This window comes from Salvelinus namaycush, unplaced genomic scaffold (genome assembly GCF_016432855.1).
Source record: "Salvelinus namaycush isolate Seneca unplaced genomic scaffold, SaNama_1.0 Scaffold20, whole genome shotgun sequence".
In the NCBI taxonomy this organism is placed as follows: Eukaryota; Metazoa; Chordata; class Actinopteri; order Salmoniformes; family Salmonidae; genus Salvelinus; species Salvelinus namaycush.
Window position 1 is genome coordinate 216,543 of NW_024058786.1, and position 14,067 is coordinate 230,609.

At 43.1% G+C, this 14,067-nt stretch overlaps 1 protein-coding gene across 1 annotated transcript; it reads left to right on the plus strand.

The window, feature by feature from the left end:
• Window positions 1-189: 189 nt before the first annotated feature.
• Window positions 190-8,959, plus strand: ccdc71 (coiled-coil domain containing 71). The gene is made up of 2 exons (XM_038983934.1): window positions 190-274; window positions 7,171-8,959. Exon 2 carries the CDS (start codon window positions 7,229-7,231, stop codon window positions 8,156-8,158), a length of 930 nt encoding a protein of 309 aa, XP_038839862.1. The 5' UTR covers window positions 190-274; window positions 7,171-7,228; the 3' UTR covers window positions 8,159-8,959.
• The last annotated feature ends 5,108 nt before the right edge of the window (window positions 8,960-14,067 follow it).

Below are 14,067 nucleotides of genomic sequence, written 5' to 3' on the forward strand. Positions count from 1 at the left end.
GGAAACGCGGAGAAAAATGATACGAGAATCGGAACTCAAATCAAGACTAAATGGGCACCGAACCGAACTCAAAAAACCGGTCCGAATGGAACGTTCACAAAACGCCCCTTCTTCCTTATATGGGTTTTCATTCCATCCAGTTTCCTTTTTTTCCCCCTCTAAAGCCCCGCCTCTTTTTACTGACTGTCAATTCGCACCACTGTTGTTGCAGCCATTTTAATCTAGACTTCAGTTGTAACTAGACCGAATGATGCTTGCTTAGGACCGTAGAAAGGTAAGATTTCATTTTTTGATTTTTCCTGTTTGTATTTCTCGGTCGCTGTCGTGCTTCAACTAATGACATTTCCCTCAACATTTTGGCGCCAACTTCTCGTTGAACGCAGAGAAAGCGTAAGGAAATGCCATAAATAGCATAGCAAACTGTGGCTGGCTAACTGGGAGGGAAGTGTGGTATAGTGGCCCGGCAGAAGACGCTAGCTAGCTTTGTGTGAAGTCGAATTTGCGTCGTATTACTGAGGTTTTATTTGAAAATAAATGTGATTTTCATTGTTTTGTAACTCAATGTAATCCCCTTTGTTTTCTTAGTAAGATTATTTGGTCATATTTCAATTGAATCTAAAACCACACTATCTAGCTTTGAAATGGGACTAACCAAACATTTTTATACCAACTCAAGAAAGGGGAGAAAGAGCACCTGACATTTAGAGAAATTCAGAATAATACATTTTTTGGGGAAAAAAATTGAGAACAGACGATTGGCTGTCTGAATTTGTTCCTCCCTACCACAAGGGGCAGTACCAGTGTTTGGGTCATTAGTTGTAAAAAGTAATACAGATGACCTGTTACTTCTAAGAACAGTAGGCTAATGTGTTTTAAGTCAAATTTAAAACCTACGCAAAACGCAACAAACTACACACACCACTAACGTTAGCTAACTCCGTTCCGTACACATTTGGGCAGTCGCGGCATTCAAACGAGGCTGCAATGAAAACTAATGTGACTAGCAACTGTGTTGGCATCAAAAACCAGGGTGTCAACTAAGTTTCTATTCAGTGTTGATTGACATGGTAATAGACCAATAGTATTGGAGAAAAGTTTAAAAAAATGACCCCTCTGACGCTGTACGTTAAAGTGTGATGTGTCACGATGTAACGTACGTCACGTGTTATGCAACTCATTCTGTGCCGTACAGAATTTCCACCAGGCACAGATTTAAAAATAAGAAATGATCAATGGTGATTGTAAAGTCAATTACTCGTGAGTTCATCAATAGTTAATTCAATCAATTGTAAAAAATAAAATTGCGTCCTCACTACAGGCCATCATGACTCTCAAAAGCCGCGACAGTCGCATTTGAACTTCTGAAGATAAATTTAGCGCCGCCCTAAAAACTCTATTAAAATTAGACACAAACCTTCAAATAGGTATGTAATAAGACATTATATAAACTCTTTATTGTTAGTGTTTTATTTACATTTTAGAGGTGATAGGTTGGACAAATCGGGTGAAAAAGCCGTTTCCCCACACAACATATCTCCCCCTTTCACTATCACTCAGTAGCTTTTGCTTTTTACGCCCGCCATTTTGAAAAAGACCCGGCGGAGCTCCATTGCCTTCAAGTCATGCAGAGACTGGCAGCCTGAAGGTCTCGTCATTGATTTTACTGGAAAGGGGAGAAATTGTGCGTTACAATGATATATTCATATTACAGTTGACCTGGAAGTATGGAACAAGATGTACAAAAGTTTGTTTGTTACACAAAATGGCTATCCTGTGTAGTTGTGTAGCTATAGTGTGCAGCCCCACAATTTGTAACTCGACATGTAGGATCGCAATTTTATTAAGCTAATTGTATTCTTGCGTAAGTACATATGGAATAAATTAGGCTTTATTTTCCATGGAAAGTAACTAGTTATATTACTTCATTACGACAACATTTCTAATTCTCACCGTTCGACTGTCATGGGGCACACCGACTGCATCACCTAATGTGCTAATGCTAATGCTAATGTGCAGTGCGTGTTTCTTTTCCTCTGAGTCAGAAACACCTATTATTACTAACACGGAACCCAAACCGGCTGCGCGCGTGCGCCATCGTGCATAAATTCATTTTGCCCCCCCCCCGCACCCCCCACACCAAACGCGATCACGACACGCAGGTTAAAATATCAAAACAAACTCTGAACCAATGACGTTCATTTGGGGACAGGTCGAAAAGCATTAAACATGTATGGCAATTTAGCTAGTTAGCTTGCACTTGCTAGCTAATTTGTTCTATTTAGCTAGCTTGCTGTTGCTAGCTAATTTGTCCTGGGATATAAACATTGAGTTGTTATTTTACCTGAAATGCACAAGCTCCTCTACTCCGCCAATTAATCCACACACAAAACGGCCAACCGAATCGTTTCTAGTCATCTCTCCGCCTTCCAGGCTTTTTCATCTTTGAACTTGTATGGTGATTGGCATCTAAACTTTCATAGTGTTACCACGACTACCGGCAAAACAGTTCGTCTTTCAATCACCCACGTGGGTATAACCAGTGGGTACCTGCTTCTATAAACCAATGAGGAGATGGGAAGAGGCAGGACTTTCAGCGTGATCTGCGTCAGAATTAGAAAGGAGTTCTATTTTAGCCCTTGGCATCGCAGACGCTTGGATTTCAACATTTATTTTGCGACGTGTCCGGTCTGGTCAGCATGTAAGGAGCAAATTAATTTCAATTGGAAGTTTGGCATCAACACTGGCAGTCCAAAAAGCGCTTCAGCTGTGAGAATCTCTAAAAATGTTGAGATTGAGGACAAGGTGAAAAAATACACAGGCTTGCTCTGAAAAAACATTGACGTGGAGCATTACTGTGGATAATCAGGTTAATATATAATAGTTTTGTTTAAAACGTTTTGACAGTGACCATGTTTTTTTTTTGCGAAGACTATTTGCTTCTTGAGTTTGTCGAACTCACTTCATTCGCACGTAAGAGGGAAGCTTGCGCTACTCATGTGCAGATCAAATACACCACTGGAACTCCTATTAAGATGTTTACATAATCGGTCAACCTCTAGTTTACATGCCCTAATAATGTGACCGATTGCTCAGAAAACCTGGCGTTTTAATCACCGTATGCTTACTTAGATTATGACCGTACGCCGATTAAATAAAATATATATATATATATATATTTTTTTTTTATAAGATAAGCCGTAAGGTGTTTGAGTAATGCCATACTCTGCCTTGTGCCATAATCAGTTTAATATTGAATTATTAGTGTGCATGTAAACGTACTCATTGTTTGCTAAGCTAACGTGAGCTAACATGGAGGAAGGCTCTTAGCTACCTAGCCAACCAAAGCCACTTGGCTTGAGGGAGAGAGGCACACAGCTGCTGCTCCTATTCTGAAGTCCTTTAAGGCCGATGTACAGATCACTCTGTCATTTACCATGTGTACGCTTGAGGTGGAGTCCGATTGTTTGAAGCAACGGGCATCTTTTGGCAACATGATGCCCTCGCCGGTCCATGTGTTCCTAGACCCCCGAATAGCAGCATTCACAATGGTGCGATAGCAGAGATTCTATTGTTGTCCTCCCATTTTGTGGTGAAAACAACTGTTGGCTAATATCAAAGAAAACCAACTGCATATTTTAACAGTGGCTACATGTAATGAAAATGTAGGTCTGTTTTACATGACCTTGTTTTGTGGCTGGAAATTGGCTGTAGGCTACTCCTCTAGAAGCTTGCTAGCTAGTTTAAAACAGCTGCAAGCCTTTTAGCTTCCCACATCTCCTCCATGTGAAATAATATGATTTATAATTCAATAATATGTGACCGACCGACTCGATTCGGTCTTATGTATGTTTTTTTTATTTTTACATTGGATAAAAGTAGAGACTCAGAGCTAGAAAATGGTATATCATACACTACAGTTGAAGAACAATGGGAAAGGAATTCTGCCTTGTAACCTAACTGGTTTAACGTTGGCTAGCTTGCTAGATACTTCCAGACACAAATGAGAGAACAGCTCACTCTGACCATTTTACTCGCCCTAGCAGAGCTGGTTAGGCTGTTTTTGTTATACAGAGTGTTGATGACTGTGCTGCTGGCAACATTTTAGTTACGCTTTTTTTGCCAACATTTACTGACACCAGCCATATTCAATGGGTGTTGAGCGTTCGTAAACTCATCACTTTTTCTGCGCTCTGGCACACTCAGGCGAGAGTGCTCTGAAATCAGAGTAGATCTACCAGCTATGTCTATCGACAGTTGTCGCAGTGGCATCAAACATTCTATTGATATAGAATCGCGCTCTAGCGACTTTCAGTCGCTCAAAGTGTAAAAGGCTATACATTATGAATCAAGTGACTGCAGTGCATGCTTTGCTGTAAATCACAAGAATCAACAAAGCTTAACCATTTTTGATGTGTGAAACTTCATAATTTTTGTACGTTCTTTGTGGAGAATCAGTACAGTAGCACCCCTTCTGGTAGGGGGGATGAAGGTCTGACAGGCAATCAACTTCAGATTAAAGCAAAACACTTCTGTTGTTTGTCCAAAGTCATCCCTTTGCCCCAATTTAGGCTAGACCATTTAATGCCCCTCTCTATCAAAAATAACTGTTAACCTGTCTGGGAACGGGGTTCCGCTAGCCAACAACCAATGAAATTGCAGGGCGCCAAATTCAATCAACAGAAATCTCACAATTCAGATTTCTCAAACATACAAGTATTAGACACCATTTTAAAGATAGAATTCTCGTTAATCCAACCACAGTGTCCGATTTTCAAAAAGGCTTTTCGGCGAAAGCAGAACATATCATTGTTAGGTCAGCAACTAGGCACAGAAAGCAGTACAGTAATCCCTCGTTTATCGCGGGGGTTACGTTCCGAAAATGACCCGCGATAAGTGAAATCCGCGAAATAGAAAACTTTTTTTTTTTTTTACAATTAGCAACTATTACATGTATACAAATACAGTGACTCACGTGTAGGCCGTTTCACTGCTCTTCAGACTGGGCCGCTGCATCCTGACTGCGCTCTGCAGTGTTCTCTTCTTCTGAAGCCCGCGGTGCAGGTGTGTTTGTTCGGGAGAAGAACATAGTGATAGGCAGCTGTTGTCGCTCTTTTTTCTTCTTTGCAAAAAGATCCTTGTACACCGACATGCCACCATCGATTACGTTGGAGAACTGTAATGAACGGCTCATCAAAGGGTCCCATTCCTCAGCTACTCGCTTAAGTTCAGTGGCCATTCGCACCATGGTTGCTAAGCGAAAAATTTTTTTGCCAAGCTGTTTTATGTACGTACACATAACTGCACGAGACGACAAAATGATAGCACAATTCGTAGCATGTTTTGATACAAGAAGCGGGAGTGAGTTTTTAGCGAATCAGAATGCAGAGCACAATGCACCAAAAAAAAAAAAAAAATGCATTATGAAAATCCGCGAAATAGCGAATCCGCGATAAGTGAACCGCGAAGTGGCGAGGGATCACTGTATAGCTATACTAGTTATACAGCTATTTTCCAACCAAAGAGAGGAGTCACAAAAAGCTGAAATAGAGAGAAAATGAATCACTAACCTTTGATATTCTTCATCAGATGACACTCTCGGGACAACATGTTACACAATACATGTATGTTTTGTTCGATCAAGTTCATATTTATATCCAAAAACCTCTGTTTACATTTGGCTTTGCCTCTAAAACATCCCGTGAATTTGCACAGAGCCACATCAATTTACAGAAATACTCATAATAAACATTGATTAAAGATACAAGTGTTATTCACAGAATTAAAGATATACTTCTCCTTAATGCAACCACTGTGTCAGATTTCAAAAAAACTTTACGGAAAAAGCACACCATGCAATAATCTGAGTACGGCGCTCAGAGACCAACACAACCCAAACAGATATCCGCCATGTTGGAGTCAACAGAAGTCAGAAATAGCATTATAAATATTCACTTAACTTTGATCTTCATCAGAATGCACTCCCAGGAATCCCAGTTCCACAATAAATGTTTGATTTGTTCGATAAAGTTCATTTATGTCCTAACACCTCCTTTTTGTTAGCGCGTTTAGCCCAGTATTCCAAATTCATGACGCGCGATCACTAGGAGCAGACAAAGTCCAAAGGTTCCGTTACAGTCCGTAGAAACATGTCAAACGAAGTATAGAATCAATCTTTAGGATGTTTTTAACATAAATCTTCAATAATGTTCCAACCGGAGAATTCCTTTGTCTTCAGAAATGCAATGGAACGCAAGCTAACTATCACATTGAACGCGCATGGTCAGCTCGTGGCACTCTGGGAGAGACCTTACTCAATCCCCTCTCATTCGCCCCCACTTCACAGTAGAAGCATCAAACAAGGTTCTAAAGACTGTTGACATCTAGTGGAAGCCTTAGGAAGTGCAATATGACCCCATAGACACTGTGTATTCGATAGGTCAAGAGTTGAAAAACTACAAACCTCAGATTTCCCACTTCCTGGTTGGATTTTTCTCAGGTTTTCGCCTGCCATATGAGTTCTGTTATACTCACAGACATCATTCAAACCGTTTTAGAAAATTCAGTGTTTTCTATCCAAATCTACTAAAAATATGCATATATTAGCAACTGGGACTGAGTAGCAGGCAGTTTACTCTGGGCACGCTTTTCATCCAAACAGGTTAAGCAACACGGCAGTTCTTCACCTAGCCAAATATTTTGGATAATACGACACTTCCTAATTTCTGAAAACACACTAATTGAAACAAATGTTATGGTAGCTTGCAAAAGAGTAAGTGCGGTTGCTAACTAACTGTAAATACATTTAGTGCTTACTTGGCTGTGGGGTGAAACAATTCACTTATTTACAGCTAGTTAGCTACTGCACCACTCTTAACAAGCGAACATAATGCAGCCACCAAAATTGACATCTCCGCTGATGTTTAGCCTACATTTTAACTTTTGATGTGACGTCTTCGCTTTCCAAACTTATTGCCAAGACGTTTGTGCAGATGCAGTCCACGTTGCTGCAGCTTATGCATCTGAATTTAGAGGTCTAAATGAGTCCCACACCCATAGAATTGATCCCATTAGGGACCCTTACCATCCGTTACATCAGTAAGCATGCAATGTTTTTTTAGTTGGTCTTGTTTTATTTGTTGGATACTGCTACTCTCTACATTCTCTCAACAGGGTGAAGAGAAAGACAGACTTCAGGAGCTCTCAATGGTTTCACCTGAAGGCAGATGTCATGAATTACACAGAACCGGTTGTGGAGAAGGCCGTCAACTCCTGGTCCAGAATAGCCTCAGCGGGACAGACTGTCCTTTTCGAGGCATTACAGATCCTCAACCCTATGTCGAAAGATCTTTCAGACACTGAGGAACTGGTATCCTTTTTGCAAGGACTTAAGGAAGAGGGCCATAAGCCCAAAGTGCTACGTAGCAAAGATGTGTACGGCTACAGGTCATGTACAGCAAAAACCCTCCCGGCAGAGATGTGCTCTATGGACATAGCCAGCAAGGGTCCAAGGCCAGGCAAGAAGAGGGGACGGAAGAATAAGAAGAAGAAGAAGAAAAAGGAGTCTAACAATTACGCATCGTGGAGTAGTGCAAGTGCATCAGAATCTCACAAGAGATCTTTCTTTTCCAGACCTCCTATTCTGACTATTCAACCTGCCCAGGTGCAGCAGCAGTACCTGAAACTAACGAACATTACAGGTTTAATGAGAGGTCACACTGCGAGAATGCAGATTCACTCTCAACCTCCAACACTTTCAGGAATACCGTTACTGCCATCGCCGAACGCGGGTCGAACACCAAAAGCTGTGGCCTTGGTTGGTCAAAGGTACCATGCCTCCTGTCCGGAATGGAACAGAGCCCTTATCGGAGATTCTGCCCCCGTGATCTATCAAAACGGCCGAGGAGTTTACAACTACAAGACTGATGTGTCAAACCACAGACGGTCCTGGACGGATGACCAATCTCTGTGGATGATGAACCGTCAGGAGGAGTGTCGGCTGGACGAGAACAGTTTGCGGTGGAAGGTGATCAAAGTGGACGATTGCATCACGGTTGAGGAACTGAGGAGGAAGGCCCAGAGAATCCTGCAGGTGAACCTGTCCCCTGTGATACAGATACGCCCGCTGTATGAAACTCTAGCTGAATACCAGCGAGAATGATATCTCCAGTAACTTATTGGTTTAGCCTAGCTAGCCTCGGGGTCCATTTTGCAACAAGGCTTAGCTAAGTCCAGAGGTCTTTCTTTACTGTTGAAGCCAGAAGAAAACATCAGGACGGCATCATCTGACTGACTACAGTAAAGTACGTTCCTTGTATTGAGCAGTGACGGGATGATGTCATGACTACCACGCGTCAACAAGACTGAAGGGACTGAAGTTGATCAGAAGTTAACCACGGTGCTGCTTTCAGACACTCAAGCATAGACATTGCTGGTCAGAATGTAACTTTAAAAATGTTTTTTTTTTTTTTTTTTTTACCAGCTTCTGTTTTGTACACTGAGGATGGACTGATAGACTTGTTAAGCAGTGTCACGGCACACTGTAGGATAACTTTCTTTTTGTTTTGTTTTTTGTTGCAAGAACAAAAAATTACATTTTTACTCTTAGGTACAGTCTACATGACAAATTAAAACAATTTGGTCCCCTAAAATTGTGTAAATGGGCAACCTTGTTTTAGGGTCATTGTTTTCCATCTTGATTTAGGTCTTCCTGTGGTTGGCCTACTGAGCCCAGTCATTATCCCTTTAATCTACTTTTGTGTTTCCTCTTTTATAGAGTTTGACCTTTCGACAGCCTCAAAATGTTTGCTGAATGTAAGCACTTAAATCGTAACAATTTCAATTACACAGGGCAGAGTTAAAATGGCCTTATTCTTTTCAGTAAACCTAAACTGATGTCTTATATTTTCTTTGTAGTGACTGATTTTTATTTTCTCTGAGTAAAGATTTTGAAACCACCCTATTCTTGTATATTTTCTTTTGTATTTTTCTTTTTCTTGATTTTGCGAAACTTTCCCAACGCCGGACATTTGAAAAAGGGAAACTTACACAGATATTAGCTTTGACTCTGTCGTAGATCGGGTGCGAACTTCCCATCGGTGCTAATTGGTAATCGGTGCAAGTGCATAGTGAACTAAATCTGTCCCGTTTTGTGTAGAAGTTGCCACCGTGTTTTGCGATCTTTCATTAGTTCAGTTGACTGATTTATGATGCGCTTCATCAGTTATTGTAAGTTCGACACGTTGTATTGTAGTGGCACAGTCAATCAAGGGTCCTTCACAGGGACTGTTATCGGCTACGTCCCAAACGGCACCCTATTCCCTTTACACTAGTATAGGGAATAGGGTCCCATTTGAGACTCGCCCTTCCTGTTGGTTTAACATCTTACTGGGTTTTTTTTTTGTGCCAAACATGTTGTTGGTGCTCTCTTGCTGTCTTTTTACAGTTACAGCACAAGCTGGGATGTTAGGCCACATGATACGATTCACTGTTCTGATTGGATAGCTGCTTCTTCATCCCGCCTCACTCTGGATTTAATTGGTGCATCGTTTTTGTTGCCAATTTCACCATCCCAGAAGTTGCAAAAAAAATTCAGGTCAGAACTACAGTCTAATTAATTAAGGATTTGGTTTAGTTGTCAGGTTTATCGTAAGGGAAAGTGAAGAGTTTTTGTTCAAATTGCTTGAATCATCATGTTGTAGCCCAAAATCAGGGCCTTTAAATTGATCATTTGTTGCCATATGTTGAAAATACCGTAAATATTACTGAATGGTTGTGTTCAAGCCAGGGACCAAACAGTCATTGTGATTGCCGAAGGCATTCGTAGGGGGGAAAAAAATAAGAACAGATTGGTATGGCTGTAACATGTCTTTTTCGCCCCTTTATTATTAATCTTGATTTCATTGTACCGGTATGAAATAAAATCATGAGATGAGCATAGCTGTCTTTTATAAAGCCTAGTTTATGCAACGCAAAAAACACAATTAGTTACTTAAAATGGCAGACCTGAGTTTGCAGGGCTCCACATGTTTGCCGAAGGACCCAGAATGGCCGTTTTGCGTAACGTACACATTAGGATAAAGTCTAGAGTTCCTTGGTCACATGATAGTGATCAATTTATGCAGGTTCTCAACCAAATATTTATTTTGTATCCTAACAGATGTGTCCAATTCTTGCAGTTTGTTGGTTGGAGTCTGTTGGATAATTTTCAGAAATGGTTTAATAAAATATCTTAAAGGACTAATTTAAAATTTTCCAGGAGGTGTTTGAATGAGATGTACCCAGCGATGTGGCGTAGTCTGGACACCAATATTTGACTTTAAGCTTATTCAGATTGACAAAAATTGGCAGAGTGGCATCGGGACGGAATGTAAATGTACATAAACCTTTCAATTTATACATTAGCAATGGAATATTCCGGTCCAAGAGAAGGTTTAGGTGACGTTCTTGCTTCGTAGCTTAAATGTACTGTAAATATCACAGTAGCCAGTAAGCACTTTTCATGCATCTACCATATTACACTTTTGATTTATGTAACAAAACCATCTTGAAAATTGCATCAATTCACACGCAGACATTTTTAAATAGTGTATGGATGAAAAAAGAAACCAAGTTAGCTACAAGACAGCTGAAGTGGCACAGCTACTAGATGGCTAACGTTAGCTAATAACATTTTCTTCAAGTAACTTCAGCATAACAAAAATGTACTTTAACCCCTTCATACAAATATAAAAGTACAGTAAAGTTATCATGCAGGGTTATTCATGTTATACAGAGCTAGGTAACAAGCTAAACCAAATATCTACATCCTCCTCACATACAAACTTACTAGCTAGTTAGCTAATGTTAGCCAACATTAGCCTGTAGCTTGATTTGCATTTCGGGCCTACCTTAAAATGGTTTGCTCTATCAATATCATGCAAGTCATGTAATATTACATGGGGGGGGGGATCAAATTGCAACAAAATGCCATGTTCTGAGATTCCCTTAAAGCTACAATGTCAATTTCAGATAAAACTCAAAACAAGTCTCCTAATGTAAGGAAAATGCCTAGACATTTCAGTTGTTTCAAAAACATTGCTCTGCTATTACGGCTCAACGAGACAATTGTGTTTACACTGCCCTGCTTGGAAGGGCGGCAAGTGTCGTGGGCAACCTCCCAGAGGTAGCGGTCGAGACGTGACAAGTTTACAACTTTACATTTCAGTAAAAGGCCAAGCAGAGTATTTTTCTTAACATCTCTAGGCAATCTCTCTTAGTGAGAAGTGGCTATTTCAGACTATACATTTTAGTTAAATATTTATAATAATTGAACTGTGTTTATTTAGTTAGCCCAGTACAATGGAACCAATGAACTAGGCTTTGTCCCAAAACTAGATCCACCGTTCCTTCTGTGTTTTGATCTAGATCTACTTAGCAGTCTAACACAACTGGTTAAACAAAGCTTAACTGGACCCTGGCAAGCTGGAGCTATATGCTGTTAAGGCCCTGGGGGCAAATGGTGGAAATTGGCAGTGTTTACTGAGAGGGAACTGCCAAGGATATGCAGTGGTCACGGGCCATCCTCCATTTTCTCATTTAGCAGTGGTGTATGACCCAAACGGTACCCTATTCCCTAGGCAGGGCCCTACTTTAGACTGGGGCCCTATTCCATAGGCAGTGCCCTACTTTAAACCGGGGCCTTATTCCCTAGGCAGTGCCCTACTTTAGACCGGGGCCCTATTCCCTAGGCAGTGCCCTACTTTAGACCGGGGCCCTATTCCCTAGGCAGGGCCCTACTTTAGACCGGGGCCCTATTCCCTAGGCAGGGCCCTACTTTAGACCGGGGCCCTATTCCCTAAGCAGGGCCCTACTTTACACCGGGGCCCTATTCCCTAGGCAGGGCCCTACTTTACACCGGGGCCCTATTCCCTAGGCAGGGCCCTACTTTACACCGGGGCCCTATTCCCTAGGCAGGGCCCAACTTTACACCGGGGCCCTATTCCCTAGACAGGGCCCTACTTTACACCGGGGCCCTATTCCCTAGGCAGTGCACTACTTTAGACCGGGGCCCTATTCCCTAGGCAGTGCACTACTTTAGACCGGGGCCCTATTCCCTAGGCAGTGCACTACTTTAGACCGGGGCCCTATTCCCTAGGCAGTGCCCTACTTTAGACCGGGGCCCTATTCCCTAGGTAGTGCCCTACTTTAGACCAGGGCCCTACTTTAGACCGGGGCCCTATTCCCTAGGCAGGGCCCTACTTTAGACCGGGGCCCTATTCCCTAGGCAGGGCCCTACTTTAGACCGGGGCCCTATTCCCTAGGCAGGGCCCTACTTTAGACCCGGGGCCCTATTCCATAGGCAGTGCCCTACTTTAAACCGGGGCCTTATTCCCTAGGCAGTGCCCTACTTTAGACCGGGGCCCTATTCCCTAGGCAGTGCCCTACTTTAGACCGGGGCCCTATTCCCTAGGCAGGGCCCTACTTTAGACCGGGGCCCTATTCCCTAGGCAGGGCCCTACTTTAGACCGGGGCCCTATTCCCTAGGCAGGGCCCTACTTTACACCGGGGCCCTATTCCCTAGGCAGGGCCCTACTTTACACCGGGGCCCTATTCCCTAGGCAGGGCCCTACTTTACACCGGGGCCCTATTCCCTAGGCAGGGCCCAACTTTACACCGGGGCCCTATTCCCTAGACAGGGCCCTACTTTACACCGGGGCCCTATTCCCTAGGCAGTGCACTACTTTAGACCGGGGCCCTATTCCCTAGGCAGTGCACTACTTTAGACCGGGGCCCTATTCCCTAGGCAGTGCACTACTTTAGACCGGGGCCCTATTCCCTAGGCAGTGCCCTACTTTAGACCGGGGCCCTATTCCCTAGGTAGTGCCCTACTTTAGACCAGGGCCCTACTTTAGACCGGGGCCCTATTCCCTAGGCAGGGCCCTACTTTAGACCGGGGCCCTATTCCCTAGGCAGGGCCCTACTTTAGACCGGGGCCCTATTCCCTAGGCAGGGCCCTACTTTAGACCCGGGGCCCTATTCCCTAGGTAGTGCCCTGGTGTCATTTGTGTGCATCCAGTTTAATGTGGCTACTGTAGGCCTATGGGTTTACATTCTCACTCAAATCCTGTAGCTGAAGCCCAATGTCGATATCCAGTGTAGCCTGACCGTTGCAGTGACTTGCTGACTGGAGGACTTGTTTTGACATTAAAGACTCTTTTTTTTTTTTTTTTTTTTTTATAGCTGACTGTCCTGGTTTTGCCGTTCTCTTGTGCTGTACATAAAGTCCGAATGGGTTATTTTCGTCCGTCCATTGTCCCAGCTCACCGCACATAGAGTACCTACAACTGTGAAAATGTCATGCTGCCATTAAAAACAAGATGGTAGATTTCATGGGTCTAATAATTGTCTTTGGTTTCTTGGTGTATCTTGTTCGTTAGGCGGGCCGGAGACCAGAGAGACCTCGTTATTTGGTCTCTTGGTGTATCTTGTTCGTTAGGCGGGCCGGAGACCAGAGAGACCTCGTTATTTGGTCTCTTGGTGTATCTTGTTCGTTAGGCGGGCCGGAGACCAGAGAGACCTCGTTATTTGGTCTCTTGGTGTATCTTGTTCGTTAGGCGGGCCGGAGACCAGAGAGACCTCGTTATTTGGTCTCTTGGTGTATCTTGTTCGTTAGGCGGGCCGGAGACCAGAGAGACCTCGTTATTTGGTCTCTTGGTGTATCTTGTTCGTTAGGCGGGCCGGAGACCAGAGAGACCTCGTTATTTGGTCTCTTGGTGTATCTTGTTCGTTAGGCGGGCCGGAGACCAGAGAGACCTCGTTATTTGGTCTCTTGGTGTATCTTGTTCGTTAGGCGGGCCGGAGACCAGAGAGACCTCGTTATTTGGTCTCTTGGTGTATCTTGTTCGTTAGGCGGGCCGGAGACCAGAGAGACCTCGTTATTTGGTCTCTTGGTGTATCTTGTTCGTTAGGCGGGCCGGAGACCAGAGAGACCTCGTTATTTGGTCTCTTGGTGTATCTTGTTCGTTAGGCGGGCCGGAGACCAGAGAGACCTCGTTATTTGGTCTCTTGGTGTATCTTGTTCGTTAGGCG